Here is a 21,757-nt window from a genome sequence, read left to right as displayed (position 1 = left end):
CAGGTAGGGACTGAGGGATGCTGGGAGAACCTGGAGGCAAGATCTGCTTTAGTATGTAAAGTATGCACAGCACTTTCTTGTCCTGTCCAAAACCAAACACCTGGGCTATTCCCGGGGAGTGTCCATTGGTGTTGGGGCTGGAATACAGCAGTGAATGAGAGTTTGGAGGAGACTTGTGTAATCTACTGTTGAAGGAGGTGGGGCTGCTACGAGTGGTCCGTTACCAAGCTGGATAGAAGACTAAGGGATTCGTGTCAGAGCACTGAGAGAGCTGTGAATTCTGCCATTAGCCTACCAGCATCCCTGACCTGAGTGGCCTGCAAGTTTCCAGGGAGTTCCTGCTTGAGTTGGGGGCTGGGATTGAAAGACCCCCGAATTGGGGAGACCCTCACTCCAGTCTCTGGATAAGGCGATGCCCCAGAAATTCACGAGAGACCATTCTTGATGCAAGCACACGAGGTTTATTCGGGGAACCAGTGCACTGGGGTTGAGCTCATAACCCTCACAGGGGCAGAGGAGTTCGACCCTGAGCAACTGAAGTCAGGGGTATTTAAAGGGGAAAAATCACAAGGCAAGGGGTGGAGGACAAAAATCACAAGGCAAGGGGTGGAGGGCACAGGGAAGTACAGAAGGAGGAAGTCAGGCAATAGTTTATGCCTTAAGGAAGGTTAGAGATTATCTGGCACAAACATCCTTGGGGCATTGTATAGTTAAACACCAAGCTTGACACCAGAAGTGTTAAGAATGTGGTGAGCTAGTTCCTGGAACAGGGTGTGCTATCTTTCCCAAGCTGAAAGTAGAAAAACAAGTCATTCTGTGCTGGGCTGAAAGCAGAAAAACGAGTTACTCTGTGCTGGGCTAGTTTGCTAGGGGGTCTAAAAACATTGAGTTAGGGTCTCTCAGGATAAAGCAATGAGAAGCAAGAGGGAAGTTAGGGGGATTGAAATCTGAGTGATCCTTTGGATATGGGGGCAGGGAGAATGGGAAACTGCAGCAAGTGGTCTGCTTACAAAGCAGAAAATAGGGCTGGGGGATTGGTTTTAGAAGAGCTCAGGGAGAGGTGAAGATCGGGAGATTTCCTACATGCTCCCCTAGCTGTATGTTTACATTTCTTTTCTTTTCTTTCTTTCTAAGAATTATTTATTTTATTTATTTATATTGAGTACACTGTTGCTGTCTTCAGACAGCACCAAAAGAGGGCATCAGATCCCATTAAAGATGGTTGTGAACCACCATGTGGTTGCTGGGAATTGAACCAGGACCTCTAGGAAGACCAGTCAGTGCTTTTAACCACAAACCATTGTTGTGATCATAAAAAGAGAAAGAGGCTATTAAAATATGTTGTATGACCGGGCTGTGGTGGCACACACCTGTAATCCCAGCACTCTGGGAGGCAGAGGCAGGAAGATTTCTGAGAGAAGCCCTGTCTCGAAAAAACCAAATCCAAAAAACCAAAAAAAAAGTTTGTGTGTGTGTGGGTGTGTAGGGGAAAGGGGTACCTCAACTGGCCAGACACATGATGGTATAGTATAGAATAGAGCTTATTTAGGGCATGGGTGGGGAGTTAAGGGGGTAGCAGAGGCAGAGAAAGGGAGAGGGAAAGAGCAGAGAAGTAGAGGCCGGCCATGACCACATGGAGAGAAGGGGGAAGGGAAGAGCCCAAGAGGGAAGAGGCAAGAAAACAAGAGGATTAAGAGAGAGGGAAGGGAGCCAGGCGTGCTGGTGCACACCTTTAATCCCAGCACTTCAGAGGCAGAGGCAATTGGATTTCTGAGTTCGAGGCCAGCCTGGTCTACAGAGTGAGTTCCTGGACAGCCAGGGCTACACAGAAAAACCCTGTCTTGGAAAACAAAAGAAAGAGAGAGAGAGAGGGAGGAGGGGCAAGAAGCCCCCTTTATTTTATTTTATTTTACTTTTTTTAGGTTTACTATTTATTCAGTGTTAAATGTTACAGAGTTCTTTGTCAGAACCATGCCTGAGAACCCAAAGAAAGAAATGGTGTAATGGACAGCCTCATCCACCCAGACAGTGTATTAGAACTTGATTCACATGCATTTTGATAATTTCACAATCTTAAAAAAAATTATTTTACATCTGCCACAGGTCTTCAGTGTTCCAGTACAGTATGCCAATAAAGCAAACCTCGTCATATGTCTCTGTTCACTTATTAAACCACAACCCCAAACAATTTGTGTGTGTATATGTGTCTAGCTGGGGTAAAGCATACTTTAAGGGAAGTTTGCAGCTCAAGGTGTGAGATTACTTGTTAAGGTTCCTGGTGCCCAAATTAAGTCTTCAGTTTAATTAAGAAGCGCAAGCTTCTAATCACCCAACATCCTCCTGGCTGGCACAGATCATGCCAACATTATTGCCTGGAAGCAGCACACAGTCTGGTCAGGAGACACTGGCCTACACCTCCTTTTATAGTGGGCCAGACATTCCTGGCTGTTGCCAGGTAACAGTGGGTTGGAGCTTAGAATCCTAACAGCCATCTCTCTAGTTCCGTTTACATTTCTAAGCCCCAGTAGTAGATACTAATGAAAATTTCATGTAGCAGGACTTGAGTCACTGGGTAATTATATCCTCTGATTTCCAAAGGTCCAGAATCACAAGTACAGAACTTCCAAGATTACAGTGCATTTCGCTCAGTTGATAGTTTGCCAGAACAAAGACCTGGGTTCAATCCCTAGTATTGCATAAATCAGGATCCAGCACTTTAGGGTAGAGGCTAGAAGATGAATTTAAGGCCATCCTTAGACACATAGTTGGACACAAAACAAGAACCTTCTACATCCCTAGCTCCCAAATTCCTATATAATTTCCATAGTTTTCTTATTTTGCTAATAGGAAGTATAGCATATGTAAGTACAAATCCAAAATTTCAAAAATAAAAACCATTTCTTAACCCAGTGAACAAACCATTTGGTTCCCTCAGAAGGAATAGAGAACAGTTTTTTAATTTTGTTTTTTGTTTTTTTTTAAGCCTATAAAAATATCTTTTATAGCTGGGCGGTGGTGGTGCACGCCTTTAATCCCAGCACTTGGGAGGCAGAGACAGGTGGATTTCTGAGTTCAACCTGGTCTACAGAGTGAGTTCCAGGACAGCCAGGACTATACAGAGAAACCCTGTTGGGGGGTGTGGGGGGGGAAGTATCTTTTATTTGCCTGATAAAATTATCTCAGAGGCTTACCGCTGAATAAACTCACCCTCTCTAGTTTTTTTCTGAACTATAGCTGGCTGTTTCAGCTCAGCTGTTCTGGCTCAAACTCCTTTCCAGTCCCTTATTCAATTTGGCTTATTTCAGCTTCTCACTGAATTGCTCTGCTTAGCCTTAAACTAACTGGCACTTTGTTCTAATCTTCTGGCTCCTTCTTATCCTCTGGCTTGTTCTCTCTTCCTGCAACATGTCTCTGTAAAACTGCTTCCTCTCTCACTCTATATGCTGCTTACTATCTTGAGAGTTGGGCATATCCTACTCTCAGACTAGTTCTGTCAAATCTTTCTCTAAGTCACTTCCTCCACCCCTCAATTAGATATCACTTTCAAACATGGCTGCTTCCATCTATAAACTAACCTTACTTTTCATTGTTTGGGACTAAAGGTATGGACTAAAGGCATGACTGCATTCCAGCCAGATCATACTGTGATCTAGGGAGTATTTGTATTCCAGCTGGATAACATAAACCTAGAAGGCCTTTGGATGTGATCCCTTGTCAGAGCAGCCATGTTGCTGAACTAAAATTCCTCTACATAACCAGTTATAGCTTTAATCTGTAATATCTCCTCACTCCCAAGACTTGAGTTGAAAGCCCAGTCCATCCCCAATGAAGTAATGTTCCTAAGTGGATCATAAGTGTTGGGATTCAGACCTGGGATAAGTAGCTGAGATGCATATTTTACATAACAAAGTGGACCTGACATCCAGGTTCTCCCACCATCCCTCAGTCCCGGTTACAGGGCACAGCTGGAATACCCAGCCCTCTGCCATGAACTTTCCAGCTGATGTCCTGGGCTCCCCTACCTGTAGAAGGAATATAATATATAATTATTCCCTATATAATCCAGACATTTTGGTCTCTCTCCCTCTCGCTTCCTCCCTCTCCATTTTCTCTCTCTCCCTGCTGTATTCTCTTCCCCATCCTCTCTGTCTCTCTCCCCATGGCAACTTCCCTGGTCTTGTTCTTTGGGACCAGTGAACCCACCCTTATTCCTGGTCCCTTACTCTCTGTTTCCTGGTCACTATAATGTGAGAAGCCATTTCTGATGCATTCTGTGGTTGCCATAATATCCCACCTCTCCTCAACATGAAGCAATGGAACCAGCAGACCATTGATTGGAGCCTCTGAAACTGAGCCAGAACAAATCACTTCTCTTTTAAGCTGATTTCCTCAGTTATTTTGTTAGAGTACCAGAAAGATAACACTTCAGTTCCTTATTTATCTTTCCAGATATATTTTATTAATACTGAAACAAATTATGTATATTGCATCCATCCATATATAGATATACTTTCTACATAATCAATTGTACATAAAACAGTGTTTTGTTACAAAATCCTGACACTTTGGTATGTGAAATGGGAACATAACCATAACTAACTTTAGTAAACCATACAGAGTTAGTTATACAAGGTGTTATAGCAAAGGAATGAAGAAATTTACTTTATTTTCTATGTATCTATCAATCAATTTTTGAAACAGGGCCTTACTATATAGCTCTGGCTGTCCTTGAACTCACTATAGACCAAGCTGGCCTCAAAATCACAGAGATGCACCTACTTCAGCCACCCATGTGGTAGTATTCAAGGCCCAAGCCACTACACACCACTGAATTGCATTCTTTAAACTGTTGAGTACCTACTACAGAGAAATTTTTAGGACTAAACACAAACAGAATTATATTCATACTTGAAAGCACTTTGACAAATCAGGGATGAAAATCCCATACCACACTTGTGGTCAGTCCATTGTTATCTTGCTGGGTTGGCTCTGGAAGTGTGTATTCTACTAGTTGATACAGTTGATGCTGAATCCTATGTCTATTGAACTGAGGCCTCCCAGGGTCACCAATCAATACTCGGGTTCCATGGGTCCAAAAGTAGTTCTGCAGCCACAGATGAAGACTGTCTGCTAGGTCTTCATCATAAAACATATCTCCAAGAACAATGAGATCAAACTTACCTTGTTGGGTATTCAAAATGTTTTTAGTTAAAACAGGAAAAGGATTCAGTCCATTTAATTTGCAATTTAGTGTAATCGCCATTCCTGCAACTTTACAAAACATATGATGAATTGGTCTATAAGCATATATCAGCAGGCTATTTTAATTCCTTATTATTTAAACATTTTTTAAAAGCTAATAATAGGAGCCAATGAGAATGCTTTGCAGGTCAATATGCTTGTGTTAAACCTAACGAGTTCAGCACATGAAGGCCAGGAATGGTGGCACACAACTTAAATCTCAGATGAGACAGACAGATCTCTGTGATTTTAAGGTCAGCCTGGTCTTTATAGGGAGTTCCAGGACAGCCAGGGCTACATAGAAAGACCCTGTTTCAACAAACAAAAATAAAGTTTAATACATGAAACACACATGGTGGGAAAAGGGAACCAAATCCCACAAGTTGTCCCTGATCTCCCCATGTGATGTGCACTGCAGTACACTCATTTTTTGTTGTTTTCAATTTTATTTCATATGTGTTTTGGCTGTATTCATTTCTGTTTGAGTGTATTGGATCTCCTGGAACTGTAGCTACAGAGAGTTGTGAGCTGCAATGTGAGTGCAACCAGTGCTCTTAACTACTAAGCAATCTCTCTAGCTCCTGTTGTTAATTTTTAAGCAAAGAAGTTTAAAATTTATGCCAGCATAAATTATATACTGGCTAAGCATGATGGTGAACACCTGTCACTCCAAGGCTTGGTAATATACAGCAGGAAGATCTCTGCAAGTATGAGCCAACCTGGGATACAAAGGGAGGTACCAAACCAGTTGGGTCTTCAGCCTAAGACCCTTTTCAAACAAAAAACAAAACAGAGAGGCTGGGCATGGTGGTGCATACCTATAACCCCAAAGGTGGAAATAGGATCATAAATTCAAGGTTATCCTTAGCCAAGGAGCTAACTGAGGCCATCCTGGGCTATATGAAACTGTCTCAAAAGAAAAAAGAGAGAAAGGGAGGGAAAAGGGAAAAAAAAGGGAAATGGTCCAGGAGAGATCAGGTTATCCTGACCCCCATACCCAGAATTATATCCTGCTTCAGTTTCTCCTGAGAAATGACACTTGTAAAATGTATCTAATCTAGTCCTCTAACTTAAATAAAGCTAGAGAACTAGCTTTATTTGGTTTTATATTCATGGTGGTCTATCTATCACTTTCTCATGTAGGCTATAGCCAATAAAGGAATGTTTTTAAAAGGCTATATATTAAACACAGAGGATCAATGGTGGGTTACTTTTTTGTATGTTTATTAAATAGACAGAAAAACAAATGTTGGTCTTGATTAAGTTAGATCTGAAACCTCTTAATAAGACCCATAAGTGAGGGTAGGTTCAGAAAAAAAAATCATATGAAATAAAAGCTTAACTATCACAACTTGGGCCTTTTTCGTTCTTGGTTTTTTGTTTTGTTTGTTTGTTTGTTTGTTTGTTTGAAACATGGTCTCATTTGTAGCCCTAGCTAGCCTGGAACTGCATTTACCTCCTGAGTGCTGGAATTTAAGGTGTGGCTACCACACCCAACACAGATTCGGTCTAAATGCAGTAAAAATATCTACTAAAGATAAAAGCCTATCTTTGCTTGGATTTTGTGTCAAATAAACATTACTTACATATTTCAGGGCATTCTCAATTCTGAGCTAACACATGTGCCCCTACAGGTGTCCCTGTGGAATGTCTGGCAAACAAATCAAATCCTCTTAGGGAAATGCACCACCAGTTCAGGCCCCACTGAACGTACCTCACAGTATCAGATTACAAAACAAGGCAATAAACTATCTTGATGAAAGATGAGCTTTAAATGTTTTAAAATATGCAGTCCTTACTGGGGTCTATATCGTTGGCCAAGATCTTTGATGCTCCACTCATCTTAGCAGCAATGGCTGTAGCTCCACATCCACTCCCAAGATCTAAGACAGACTTCCCTCTTACGACATCAGGGTTATCCAAAAGATACCTAAATTAGAAAGAAGAAAACAGCTAAGGTATGGAAAAACAAGAGTAAGAAGCATTAAAACAAAAATAGGCAAGATGGCTTAGCAAATAAAGGTGCTTGCTTTGAAGTCTGATAAACTGAGTTCAACATAGTGTAGAAAAAAACAATTCATGGCCTTCACATGCACACCATGGTATACCTGTGCTACTACACACAAAACAACTAAATATAATTTTTTTCTGATGATAACTTACCTGGCCTGTAGCAATAACAATACTATTCCTGGGAAACAGAAGGCCTTTTGTCTGACAGCTCTATATCCTTAAGACATACCAGATGAAATCAAGATCAATGCTAAAGCAAAGAGTAGATGGGCATGCTAAAAGTGTTTGCCTTTGTTTCAGCTACTGTGTCCTAACAAAAAGTATAGTTGCAACCATATGAAAAAAAAAAAAAAACAAGATGGACAGGAGGGAGCTAAATTGAATCATATGCAAGACCCACCTAAAATGAGCCAATTCTAGGAGCAGGTAGCATTTACAGTATTAAAGCAAGATCTTTGAAGGGATGGGTCTTTAGGATCCATCAAGGAACTCTGTACCATTGATATGCACATGAATCTGAGCACAAAGTAAGACATGGATCTTTTCTGACCATGTAGGTTCTTTAATAGTTCACACTAGAGTTTCTTGAAGGATGGAAGCTTTATTTGTGGCTATGCCTTAAGTTCGCGTAAAGTAGTAAAACTATGCAATGAAGCAACAAATCGATGACCAAACTGCTCTAAAAATAAGACTTTGGGGCTGGAGAGATGGCTCAGCAGTTAGGAGCATTGATTGTTCTTCTGAAGATCCTGAGTTCAAATCCCAGCAACCATGTGGTAGCTCACAACTGTCCATAATGAGATATGACGCCCTCTTCTGGAGTGAAGACAGCTACAGTGTACTTACATATAATAAATAAATCTTTAAAAAAACAAGACTTTGGGTTAAGGTATGTGTAACAAAAGTTAGTATGAAGGCTGGAGAGTTGGCTCAGTGGTGGAGAATTGGCTAAGAGCACTTGGTACTCTTGCAGAAGATTCAGGTTCAAGTTCCAGGGGACCTAATGCCTTTTTTGGCCTTCATGGTCACCAGGCATACATGGGGTGTGCAGACATAACATTCAGGCAAAACACTCATACACAAAATAGATGTCAAAAAAAAAAAAGTTGGAAGCTGGGCAATGGTGGCATTCAGGAGACAGGTGGATCTCTGTGAGTTCCAGGACGGCCAGGGCTACATAGACCCTGGGGGTGGGAAGGAGGCTATATGACTCATTCTGTAACCAAATACCTGACAAGAACTTTTAAGGGAAGAAGAGTTTATTTTGAAGGATCACGGTTTGAAGATGTAGTCTATCACTGTAGGAAGATATGGCAGTAGGGACCTGTGGCAGTGGGACTATGAGACTGGTGCTCTCGGGATAAACTATGATGGAAGGAATTCTAGGATCCAGCTAGCTTTCTTCTCTTCATATTCAGAGTGGAACCCAACCCTACTAAAAGTGTCACCCACTTCAAGGTGGGCTTTCCTTCCTCAATTAAACCTCTTTGGAAATATCCTATCCTAGTTAGTTGGGTTTTTTTGTTTGTTTGTTTTTTGGGTTTTTTTGTTGTTGTTTTGTTTTTTGTTAACTTGACACTAGCGAAAGGCAAATGGGAAAAGGTACCCTCAGTTGAGAAAATGACTCAACCAGAGTGGCCTGTGAGTAAGCCTAAGGGACTCTTTTTGTTTAATGATTGATGTGGGAGGGCCCAGGCTATGGGGGCAATGCACCAGACAGGTAATCTTGTACGGTGTAAAGCAGACGGAGCAAGCTTTAAGAAGCAAGCAGTAAGCCAGGCTCCTGCATGGACTATGCTTTAGTTCCTGCCTCCAGGTTCCTGCCCTGACTTTCCTGATGATGGATTCTTTTGACCCAGGAGTGTAAAGTGAAATAAACACTTTCTTTCCCCATGTTGCTTTTGGTTATGATTTTTTTATTTACAGCAATAGAAAACATAAGAAAAGCACTCTCTTAGAGATGCCAAAGAGGTGTGTCTTGTAGGTAACTCCAGATTCATTAGAGTTGACAACAAAGATTGCACAGGGCAGGTGTGAAGAGAACTATTTTGTTACTAAGGTATCCACATCTATGACTGTCATAAAGCCAAGCTAAATTAACAGTGATCAGTTCTGGATGTAGTACAGCCCTCTCTGAAAGTTTTATTGGCAATCCCTGTCTTCTCACTTAGTCTCAGCTGAAAACCCAGACTCAAGAGGCCTCATTGCCTGTCCTCCTCTCTATGGCAGTGCGTAAGTCAAGTATGTGAGTACAAGAGACTATTTAAATGTTTTAAGAAAGCATTGCTTTCTGGGGAGATGGAGTTGGGGAGATGGCTCAGTGGTTAAGAGCACTGACTGCTCTTCCAAAGGTCCTGAGTTCAAATCCCAGCAGCTACATGGTGGCTCACAACCATCTGTGATGAGATCTGACACCCTGTTCTGGTATGTCTGAAGACAGCTACAGTGTACTTACATATAATAAAGAAATAAATTTTTAAAGAAGAAAAAAATAAAGCATTGATTCATATCACAGGAAAGCTTCAAACTCCTACCCTCATGCCTCAGCCTTTAAGTGCTAGGATTACAAGGTGCCACTATCATAGGTAACTATAGGACATCTTTTTTTGGAGATGACTTTGTCTTCCCACAGGACAAATCCTCTTCTACTTCACCAGAAAGATGGCAATCCAAACCATATACAAATTGGGACTTGCAATGGGCCTCAGTGACTTTCTGGTTCTGCTGCTACAATATGGGGCCAGAGAGAAGGAAATGGAGGTGAGGGTGGGTGCTTAAAAGAAGAAGGATCTCATACTAAGTGAGGTAACCCAGACTCAAAAGGTGAATCATGGTATGCACTCACTAATAAGTGGATATTAACCTAGAAAACTGGAATACCCAAAACATAATCCACACATCAAATGAGGTACAAGAAGAAAGGAGGAGTGGCCCCTGGTTCTGGAAAGACTCAGTGAAACAGTATTCAGCAAAACCAGAACGGGGAAGTGGGAAGGGGTGGGTGGGAGGACAGGGGAAGAGAAGGGGGCGTACGGGACTTTCGGGGAGTGGGGGGGCTAGAAAAGGGGAAATCATTTGAAATGTAAATAAATTATATCGAATAAAAAAAAAGAGAGAAAAAAAAAAAGAAGGATCGTCACTATTTCAATGAAGCATACCTAGAGAGAGCTTGGCCTCCTGGCCAGTAGATAGCCCAGTAGGGATCACCGTAGGGCCACAGATCTGCCCTTTCCCACCAAAACTTGCACCTGGGGGTTAAAAGCCGTAACTGGATTTCAGGGGTAAGGCTGCCACTGCTGGTGACTTCAGTGTTCTCCTCCAGGTAGGCTTTCATCTTAGAATCCAAACAGCTCCCCACTGTCCTCCAGAGAAACAGGGGAGACCCACTGTTCACAGCCTGCAGGAAACTCCATTGGCTCCTGGGAGCTTTCCAAAACAGGCTGAAAGCCATTAGTAGATCTCCAAACCTCTGGTTCTGTCACTGTCGCTATTAATAAGGACTGTTTCCCAAGCAGATAAAATGAAGGTCCATCTTTCCACTTAATTGACACTGGAATTTCTGTATCTCTGCAACAAAGACACAATACTGAAAATTCTTAGTTTAGCCAACATGTCCACATCCTTCCACATAACAAGAAAATAAGCCAGCCACATAATAAAATATACACTAACAACCCACAAGTGCAAATTCATGGCGGAGGACAGCTTTGGCTTTGCAGTTTAGGCAAAGAAATCTAGTCGCTTAAAAAAAAAAAAGATGTATTTATTTTATGTATGTGAGTATACTGTTACTGTCTTTTTTTTTTTTTTATATAATTTATTTACATTTCAAATGATTTCCCCTTTTCTAGCCCCCCCCACTCCCCGAAAGTCCCGTAAGCCCCCTTCTCTTCCCCTGTCCTCCCTCCCACCCCTTCCCAATTCCCCGTTCTGGTTTTGCCAAATACTGTTTCACTGAGTCTTTCCAGAACCAGGGACCACTCCTGCTTTCTTCTTGTATCTCATTTGATGTGTGGATTATGTTTTGGGTATTCCAGTTTTCTAGGTTAATAACCACTTATTAGTGAGTGCATACCATGATTCACCTTTGAGTCTGGGTTACCTCACTTAGTATGATGTTCTCTAGCTCCATCCATTTGCCTAAGAATTTCATGAATTCATTGTTTCTAATGGCTGAATAGTACTCCATTGTGTAGATATACCACATTTTTTGTATCCACTCTTCTGTTGAGGGATACCTGGGTTCTTTCCAGCATCTGGCAATTATAAATAGGGCTGCTATGAACATAGTAGAGCATGTATCCTTATTACATGGTGGGGAATCCTCTGGGTATATGCCCAGGAGTGGTATAGCAGGATCTTCTGGAAGTGAGGTGCCCAGTTTTCGGAGGAACCGCCAGACTGCTTTCCAGAGTGGTTGTACAAAAAGACAGACAGACAGACTGACTGACTGGTTGACTGAACGAACGGAAGGCGCGGCTATTAAGAGCGCTACGTTTCTTCTACAGAACCACAGTTTCCAATGTCTTAGCTTCTAGGGACACATTCTGGCCTCCACGGGCACACGTGCACACACAGATGAGTACGTAAACAAGCAAACAGTGCAGGGCACAGTAGCGCATTTCTATAAATTTCTAATTCGAGACAGTCTAGGCTACATTGCAGGCCAGAGACTACAAAGTGAGACTTTGTCCCAAGCAAAGAAAAAGGTTAAATTCCAAACAATGCTGTGACCACCTTACTTTCCTCCAAAACAAAGGACAGGAGACTATTTAAAAGAGTAGTGCTGTCCTTGTTGCCTTACCTGACTTTATTCAATCAGCACGTGGAACTCGCCCTTCACGTGCAGGGGAAAAAAAAGTAGGGGTTCCTCTCCTTTCTCGGGAGAGGAACCCGGAACCTGCGGCTGGAAATACACGGGGCGGGGAAGGTTAAGGCAGCGAAGGAACTCGGAACCAATGAAAAGCGGAACGCGCGGCCGCTGAGGGCTCCGCACCGGCCCCGCCCTCTTTCGAGCTGGGTTTCGTTTTGGGCCTCCCTCGGTTCCCAAGGCAACTGGGAACTCAGAAGCCCTTGGTAACTCTTCAGGTCAGTCCCTACAGACCCGAAGCGCAATTGCACAGCTTGTGCGAGCCATGTCTGCGAACTCTGATTTCTAAAACCTCTTGCTGGACTTATGCTGCTAGCGCTGTATGCCAAGCATACTGTTAGAGTATGAATCTGGAGTAGCGAGTAAAGTTTTATGACATTTAGTTGCGGTGAATGTCCACCTTTCTAATTTTCTAATTTTCCACTGCCCCTCAACTTCAGAATTAACCCATGTCACCTTCATTACCAAAAATCTGCTATGATGTACAAGAAAGAAAATAAAGTATCTCAAACTAAGAAAATGGCAAACCATGTTGCTGTATTTAATTTACAAATTAAAAAATGTTCTTCAGAATCCTGGTCAAAATCTGAATTGGGTCCTGGGTATGTAGCTTATTATGAATGTTTATATAGCATGAGACCCTGAGATCCATCTCTAATCCTAGCACTAAGGAGAGGATGGAAGAGGTTCAAGGTCATACTCAGCAAGTTTGAAGTCGGCCTGAGGTAGATAAGACACAGTCTCTAAAGAAAAAGAAAAGGGGGAGGGGAAGGGAAGGAAGAGTAGGGGAGGGAAATAAAACTGCACTCTTATCCAGTGGCTCAGAGTAGAGGCCCACAGCCAAGCCTGTCAACCTGAGTTTCTCAGGACCCACATAGTAGAAGGAAGGAACAAGTATCCTCTGAATATCACTCCCAGAATACACACAACAGAATAAATACATGTAATAAAACTTTAGAAATCTGTATTTAGGGACCAGAGAAATGCTCAGTGGTTGAACATGTGTGCTTGCCTAGGATCTGAGTTCTCCTCCTCAGAGCCATACAGGGTAGTTCACAACTTCCTGTGATTCCAGCTCTAGGAGATCCTAAATCTCTGGCCTCCTTGGGTATCTTCACTCATGTACAAAGACATTCACAGACACACATAATTACAAATGAAAAATTTAAAGTTCCAGATGTAGTGATATGTGCCTCTAATCCCAGAATTTAGCCAGTAAAGGTAAGTGAAGCTCTCTAAGATAAGGGCCAACCTGATCTACATAGCACGTTCCAGACCTAGTGAGATCCTATCTAAAAAGAAGTGGGGAAGGCCAGGCAGTGGTGGCACATGCCTGTAATCCCAGCACTCTGGGAGGCAGAGGCAGGTGGATTTCTGAGTTCGAGGCCAGCCTGGTCTACAGAGTGACCTCCAGGACAGCCAGGGCTATACAGAGAAACCCTGTCTCAAAAAAACCAAATAAAAAAGAAAAAGAAAAAAAAAGAAAAAAAGAAGGAGAAGGAGGAGGAGGAGGAAGAAAAGGAAGAGGAGGAGGAGGGGGGGTTAGGAGGGTGGGAAGAATTTTTAAAAATCTGAGGCTGGCAGTGGTGTCATATGCCTATCTTCCCTAGGGAGGCAGAGGCAGGTAGATCTCTGTGAGTTCGAAGTCAGCCTGGTCTATAATGCCAGTTCCAGGATAGCCAAGGCTAGACTGAGAAACCTTGCCTTAGATAGATAGATAGATAGATAGATAGATAGATAGATAGATAGATGGATGAATATGTAGTGGCTATTCCTGGTTGTCAACTTGACTATATCTGGAATGAACTACAGTCTAGAATTGGAAGGCTCACCTATGATCCTAATTTGGAGGCTCAGAGATATAAGTTTCTGACCTGGATCTTGGCATGGAGACCTTGAAGCATAGTGGCTAAGACAAGGAGATCTCCGAGTTCAAGATCATTTGGGATTAAAGGCATGGTTGCACACACCTTTAATCTGGGCCACACCCTCTTCTGGAGACCCACACGCCAATAATCTGGGCCACACTCTCTGTTGGAGACCTACAGCCTTTAATCTGGGCTACACCCTCTGCTGGAGATATATAAGGACATTGGGAGAAGGAAGATTCTCTCTCACTCTTCCTTGCCTGCTTGCTTTGTGGGACTGAGAAACTGCTAGATCCTTGGACTTCCATCCACAGCTGCTGCTGATCATTGTTGGGGAGTTGGACTATAGACTGTAAGTCATTGACAAATTCCCTAACTATATAAAGACTATCCATACGTTCTGTGACTCTAGAGAACCCAAACTAATACAGAAGTTGGTACCGGGAGTGGTTCTAGAGGAGCAGAAGTATAAGGATGAATGTTTCAAAATTTTGGAGTTGGTTGGTTGATCTAATAGCACCTTCAACTACTGAAACTTCTCCAGATTCTCTCCCTCCTGGGAGCTTGGAGACTATTGAAGACCCGTGGATGAAACTATATCTCAAGCTTAAAGAAGCTAATGCCTTTGATTATCTTGATGAATTAGGTGACTTGGTGGTATACAATACTTTCCCCAAGTTGAGGAAAAAATCAGAAAATGATTTTGCTGGCTGGTTGCTCTTAGCATCTCGGAGGGAAAAAACAATGAAGGAAAGGAAGGAGTTGTGTGATAAAATCGAAGAGCTCCAGACTCAAGTAAACAATCTAAAAGTTGCTAAGTGTGCCCTTGAAGAGAATCTACTCTCTAGCAGCCATAGAGCTCAAGTAGCAGAAAATCAAACTGAAGCCCTCATTATAAGGTTGGCTGAATTACAGTGAAAATTTAAGTCTCAACCTCAGAAGGTGTCAGCAGTTAAAGTAAGGGCATTAATTGGCAGAGAATGGGATCCTATAACTTGGGATAGGGCTATGTGGAAAGACCCTGTTGAAATTGAGAATTTTGAATCTTCAGATTTTCAAGAATTTGCTCCACCTGAAAAAGTAGTACCCTCAGCCCCACCCCTTGAAATAATGCCTTCTCCACCTGAGGAAATTAATCCCTCAAAGCCTGATAATCCAGCAGTGACTTTTGCTGACAATACTGATGTTTCTCAGGGCCCACCAATAGTTTCTTCTAGACCTATAACCAGACTCAAGGCAAAGCAGGCCCCTAAAGGGGAGGTAGAAAGTGTAGTCCATGAAGAAATACACTATACTAATAAGGAGCTTAATGAGTTTGCTAATTCATTCAAGCAGAAGTCTGAGGAATATGCATGGGAATGGATTTTAAGGGTGTGGGATAATGGTGGAAGGAACATAAAACTAGAGCAGGCTGAGTTTATTGGCATGGGCCCTCTGAGTGGAGATTCTAGGTTTAATATGGAAGCTCACACAGTTCAAAAAGGTGTCAAAAGTTTGTTTGATTGGTTGGCTGAAGTATTTATCAAAAGATGGCCTACTGAAAAGGAGTTGGAGATGCCTGATATTCCTTGGCTTAGTGTTGATGAAGGGATTTTACAACTTAGAGAAATTGCAATGCTAGAGTGGATACATTGTGTAAAACCCAATCCTCCACAGTGGGAAGGTCTAGAAGATATGCCCTTCACCAGTCCTATAAGATGCAAACTGGTGAGAGGGGCACCAGCACATTTAAAGAGTTTTGTTCTTGCCCTTTTCCTTGTGCCAGACCTTAGGGTTGGAGATGCTGCTGCTCAATTAGATGAATTAAATTCAATGGGTTTAATTGGGCCCCGAGTTAACAAGGGCCAGGTGGCAGCACTGAATCACCAGAGACAAGGTGATCATAGTTATTATAATGGACAGCGTAGACAAAACAATGTTTATAATGACATACCCCGTAATGGGCAGAGAGGTGGAATTTATAATGGTTTGGACCTTTGGTGCTGGCTAATCGATCATGGTGTTTCCAGGGATGAAATACATAGGAAACCTACTGCATATCTGTTTGATCTGTGTAAGCAGAAAAATCCTCAAACAAATGATAGAAAGGCTGAATTGGATCGTGGCAAAAGGCAATCTCGGCCAGTGAATCAATTTCCAGACTTGAGCCAGTTTACAGATCCAGAACCCCTTGAATGAAGGGGTGGCCAGGTTCCCCCGAGGAAGGATTTTGATAAGACACCTAAAAGTTTTGCTGTTAGTCTTTCTCCAATTCTTCCCCAGAGGGACCTACGGCCTTTTACAAGGGTAACTGTACACTGGGGGAAAGGAAATAATCAGACTTTCGGGGGCTATTGGATACTGGTTCTGAATTGGCACTGATCCCAGGAGATCCCAAGAAGCATTGTGGCCCTCCAGTTAGAATAGAGGCTTATGGGGGGCAGGTGATTAAAGGAGTTTTGACTGATGTGCGACTCACAGTAGGTCCAGTGGGTCCCCGAACACATCCTGTGGTCATTTCCCCAGTTCCAGAATGTATAATTGGGATAGATAGAAATTGGCAGAATTCTCATATTGGTTCTCTGACCTGTGGGGTGAGGGCTATTATGGTTGGAAAGGCAAAATGGAAGCCTTTAGAGTTGCCTCTGCCAAAGAAAATAGTGAATCAAAAACAATATCGTATTCCTGGAGGAATTGCAGAAATTACTGCCACAATCAAAGACTTGAAAGATGCAGGGGTGGTGGTTCCCATCACATCTCCCTTTAACTCTCCCATCTGGCCAGTGCAGAAGACAGATGGATCATGGAGGATGACAGTTGACTATCGAAAATTAAATCAGGTAGTAACTCCAATTGCAGCTGCTGTACCACATGTAGTGTCATTACTTGAGCAAATTAATACATCTCCTGGAACCTGGTATGCAGCTATTGACCTGGCAAATGCCTTCTCAGTACCTGTACATAAGGACCACCAGAAGCAATTTGCTTTCAGTTGGCAAGGCCAGCAGTATACCTTTACAGTTTTGCCTAAAGGATATATTAACTCTCCTGCCCTGTGTCATAACTTAGTTAGAAGGGACCTTGATTGTTTGTCTCTTCCACACAATATCACATTGGTGCACTATATTGATGATATTATGCTGATTAAACCAAGTGAGGAGGAAGTAGCAACCACTTTGGATTCATTGATTACACATATGCGTATCAGAGGTTGGGAAATCCAACCAAGATTCAAGGACCATCTACTTCAGTGAAATTCTTAGGAGTACAGTGGTGTGGGGCATGCAGAGATATTCCTTCTAAGGTGAAAGATAAGTTATTGCACCTGGCCCCTCCCACCACCAAGAAAGAAGCACAGCATTTAGTGGATCTATTTGGATTCTGGAGACAGCACCTTCCTCACTTAGGAGAGTTACTCAGGCCTATTTACCGAGTGACTCGGAAAGCTGCTAGCTTTGTGTGGGGCCCAGAACAGGAGAAGGCTCTTCAACAGGTCCAGGCTGCTGTGCAGGCTGCACTACCACTTGGACCATATGATCCAGCAGACCCAATGGTACTTGAGGTGTCAGTGGCAGATAGAGATGCTGTTTGGAGCCTCTGGCAGGTCCCTATAGGTGAATCACAGAAGAGACCTTTGGGATTTTGGAGCAAAGCTCTACTGCTCTACTGTCATCTGCAGACAACTACTCTCCCTTTGAAAAACAGCTCTTGGCCTGCTATTGGGCCTTAGTGGAAACTGAACGTTTGACAATAGGACACCAAGTTACTATGCGACCTGAACTGCCCATTATGAGCTGGGTGCTATCAGACCCTCCAAGGCATAAAGTAGGACGTGCACAACAGCAGTCTATTATCAAATGGAAGTGGTATATACATGATTGGGCCAGAGCAGGTCCTCAAGGCACAAGCAAGTTACATGAAGAAGTTGCTCAGATGCCTATGGTTTCTACTCCTATTACAATGCCATCTGCTGCCAAGCATGTGCCTATAGCCTCATGGGGTGTTCCCTATGACCGGCTGACTGAAGAAGAGAAGACTAGGACCTGGTTTACTGATGGCTCTGCACGTTATGCAGGCACCACCCAGAAGTGGACAGCTGCAGCCTTACAACCCCTTTCTGGGACAAGCCTGAAAGATACAGGTGAAGGAAAATCTTCACAGTGGGCAGAACTTCGGGCAGTACACATGGTATTACAGTTTGTTTGGAAGAAGAAATGGCCAGATGTACCATTGTTCACTGACTCATGGGCTGTAGCCAATGGATTGGCTGGATGGTCAGGGACATGGAAAGATCACAATTGGAAAATTGGTGAGAAAGACATCTGGGGAAGAAGTATGTGGATAGATCTCTCCAAATGGGCAAAGGATGTGAAGATATTTGTGTCCCATGTAAATGCTCACCAAAAGGTGACTTCAGCTGAGGAGGAGTTCAGTAATCAAGTGGATAAGATGACCCATTTTGTGGACAGTCAGCCTCTTTCCCCAGCCATCCCAGTTATTGCCCAGTGGGCACATGAACAAAGTGGCCATGGTGGCCGAGACGGAGGTTATGCTTGGGCTCAGCAACACAGACTTCCACTCACCAAGGCTGACCTGGCTACAGCTGCTGCTGAATGCCAGGTCTTCCAACAGCAGAAACCAACACTGAGCCCCAGATATGGCACCATTCCTCGAGGTGACCAGCCAGCAACCTGGTGGCAGGTTGACTATATTGGACCACTTCCCCCGTGGAAAGGACAGCGTTTTGTTCTTACTGGAGTAGATACTTATTCTGGTTATGGATTTGCCTTTCCTGCATGTAATGCGTCTGCCAAAACCACCATCTGTGAACTCACAGAATGAATGCCTTATCTATCGTCATAGTATTCCACACAGTATTGCTTCTGACCAAGGAACTCATTTCACAGCCAGAGAAGTGCGACAGTGGGCCCACGATTATGGAATTCACCGGTTCTTACCATGTTCCCCATCATCCTGAAGCAGCTGGTCTGATAGAAAGATGGAATGGCCTTTTGAAGACACAGTTACGGCGCCAATTAGGTGGCAACAACATGGAGGGCTAGGGCAGAGTTCTTCAGAAGGCAGTATATGCTTTGAATCAGCGTTCAATATATGGTACAGTTTCTCCCATAGCCAGGATCCATGGGTCCAGGAATCAAGGGGTGGAAAAGGGAATAGTTCCACTCACTATCACTCCTAGTGACCCTCTAGGAAAATTTTTGCTTCCTGTCCCCACAAATTTAGGTTCTGCTGGCCTAGAAGTTTTGGTTCCAGACAGGGAAGTGCTCCTACCAGGATCCACAAGAAACATTCCATTGAACTGGAAGCTCAGACTTCCCCCAGACCATTTTGGGCTCTAATGCCCTTAAACCAACAGGCTAAGAAAGGAATAACAGTGTTAAGAGGGGTAATAGATCCAGATTACCATGGGGAAATTGGATTGCCTCTCCACAATGAAGGTAAGCAGGATTATGTCTGGAGTGTAGGAGATTCCCTAGGGCATCTCTTAGTACTACCATGTCCTGTGATTAAAGTCAATGGGAAACTACAACAGCCTAATCCAAGCAGGATGACAAAGGACACAGACCCATCAGGAATGAAGGTATGGGTCAATCCTCCAGGAAAAGAGCCAAGACCTGCTGAGGTGTTTGCCGAAGGTGAAGGAAATACAGAATGGGTAGCAGAGGAAGGTAGTTATAAATACCAGCTAAGGCCACATAACCATTTGCAGAAATGAGGATTATAAGTAATATGAATGCTTCTATATTATTTGTTGAAGATACATTTGTCTTTCTTCCAATCCCTTTAACATCAATTGGTATTGAAACACTAAAAGAATGTTCCCAAGGGACATTTCCCCATTGTAAATTTACAAATGTGTTTGCTATTGTACGAGGAATAGTTATATCATGTTAGGCGTATTCACAATCTTGTTATTGTTTCATGTGGACATGAGATATTATTTGTGTCAAGTTGACAAGGGGTGGATTGTAGTGGCTATTCCTGGTTGTCAACTTGTCTATATCTGGAATGAACTACAGTCTAGAATTGGAAGGCTCACCTATGATCCTAATTTGGAGGCTCAGAGATATAAGTTTCTGACCTGGATCTTGGCATGGAGACCTTGAAGCATAGTGGCTAAGACAAGGAGATCTCCGAGTTCAAGATCATTTGGGATTAAAGGCATGGTTGCACACACCTTTAATCTGGGCCACACCCTCTTCTGGAGACCCACACGCCAATAATCTGGGCCACACCCTCTGTTGGAGACCTACAGCCTTTAATCTGGGCTACACCCTCTGCTGGAGATATATAAGGACATTGGAAGAAGGAAGATTCTCTCTCACTCTTCCTTGCCTGCTTGCTTCGTGGGACTGAGAAACTGCTAGATCCTTGGACTTCCATCCACAGCTGCTGCTGATCATTGTTGGGGAGTTGGACTATAGACTGTAAGTCATTGACAAATTCCCTAACTATATAAAGACTATCCATACGTTCTGTGACTCTAGAGAACCCAAACTAATACAAATAGATGGATAGATCTGTTCCTGTCCTTTCATGCTAGGTATGTAGTTCTACAAGAGCTAAACCTTTAGTCCAGGGTCCTGTGCTTTCCTTTTAATGACTTCTCAGCTGTTCATAACTAGAATCTCTAAGAGCCTCCAAGAAGAACAACACCATTATACCATGTATCATCCTTTACCTCGAATGAATGGTATGCACCTTCCTGATAATGGAAAGACCTTTGCATTGACCAATCATGTTTTGACACAAGGGGTTAAACAAGGAGGTTAACACTGCCAACTGATCCTTATACAGGTCACCTGGTTTCAGGGTCCTTGAGTCAGCCTTTGCAGCCAGGTCACCTCCTGGACTCTGACCTGGAATTTAGGGTGACAAATGAACACAGGAGTAGACAAGCAGTACTTAGTCAATTAAGTCAAGACAGGCAACACATTCATGACTTGTGTGCCTCAGTTTAGACAGCAGGATAACAGCATCTTCCCCTCTTTACATTCTTTACTGGTTAACAGACAAACATGAAAGATCTGAATAAGCAGGACAGGAGTTGGGACCCAGGGCCTGGAAACAGAAACTCAATTTTGATCCTGCCAGCAACTTGAGATGGCTGAATTCAGGAAACTACCTCCTAACACTGGCACCTAGGGGGTGTGTACACATGTAAGAGAGGTAGAAGAGATGCTGGGGTTTGAGGTTAGCCTGAGCTACATAGTGATCATCATGCCATCAGGACTATGTACCAGGGTCCTGTCTGAAACACCCCTAACATGAGTGAATGGGTTCCAGTCCCACCACCATTAAAAACAAACAAACAAACAAAAACTATCCCCCGCCCCCAGTCACTTCTCATCCCTGAGAAGTCAACCATCCCTAGTGCACATAAGTCCTGGTATTTATTTCCTTAGCTCCACCCTGGATATATCAGTCCTTCAGCACAGCCATTGCCTTTCTCCCCCACCAACCCTCATGAAGGCAAACCTCTCCTACCTTTTGACACAATTTAGGTGTGCCATAAATTCTATTAAGTGAAAGTAAGAGCAGATTTATGTACAGAATAGCCAACATTACCAAACTAATTACTGTCCTATTGCTATGACAAAATACGGTAACCAAAAACAACTTACAGAAGAAAGTTGTAGGGGGTTTTTAATTAGTATTATTTTATTTTCTGGCTTATAGTCCCTGAGGGAGAGTCCAGAATGGCAGGGGAGGCATGACAGAAGATGGTCAGAGCAGGAAGCTGAATGGTCACATTTTCAACAGC

The 21,757-nt window shown here is 43.1% G+C and overlaps 1 protein-coding gene across 4 annotated transcripts; it reads right to left on the bottom strand.

Annotated features, from left to right (window-relative positions):
- Window positions 1-1,867: 1,867 nt before the first annotated feature.
- On the bottom strand, window positions 1,868-12,196 carry Etfbkmt (electron transfer flavoprotein subunit beta lysine methyltransferase). 4 transcript variants are annotated; one of them, XM_052175348.1, is made up of 5 exons: window positions 12,059-12,196; window positions 10,413-10,821; window positions 7,041-7,171; window positions 5,182-5,271; window positions 1,868-4,022 (listed from the first exon to the last, which is right to left on the bottom strand). In XM_052175348.1, exons 2-5 carry the CDS (start codon window positions 10,703-10,705, stop codon window positions 3,943-3,945), a joined length of 594 nt encoding a protein of 197 aa, XP_052031308.1. In that variant the 5' UTR covers window positions 10,706-10,821; window positions 12,059-12,196; the 3' UTR covers window positions 1,868-3,942. The 4 variants fall into 4 exon arrangements, with proteins under 4 accessions (XP_052031308.1, XP_052031307.1, XP_052031306.1 ...); XM_052175347.1 differs by lacking the exon at window positions 1,868-4,022 and having other exon boundaries at window positions 4,115-5,271; window positions 10,413-10,840; window positions 12,059-12,193; XM_052175346.1 differs by lacking the exon at window positions 1,868-4,022 and having other exon boundaries at window positions 4,115-5,271; window positions 12,059-12,193.
- Window positions 12,197-21,757: the final 9,561 nt, after the last annotated feature.

Source organism: Apodemus sylvaticus, chromosome 2, assembly GCF_947179515.1.
Source record: "Apodemus sylvaticus chromosome 2, mApoSyl1.1, whole genome shotgun sequence".
NCBI lineage: Eukaryota > Metazoa > Chordata > Mammalia > Rodentia > Muridae > Apodemus > Apodemus sylvaticus.
Note: the sequence above shows the minus strand (reverse complement) of the source record. Positions and strands in the feature narration are given on the sequence as shown.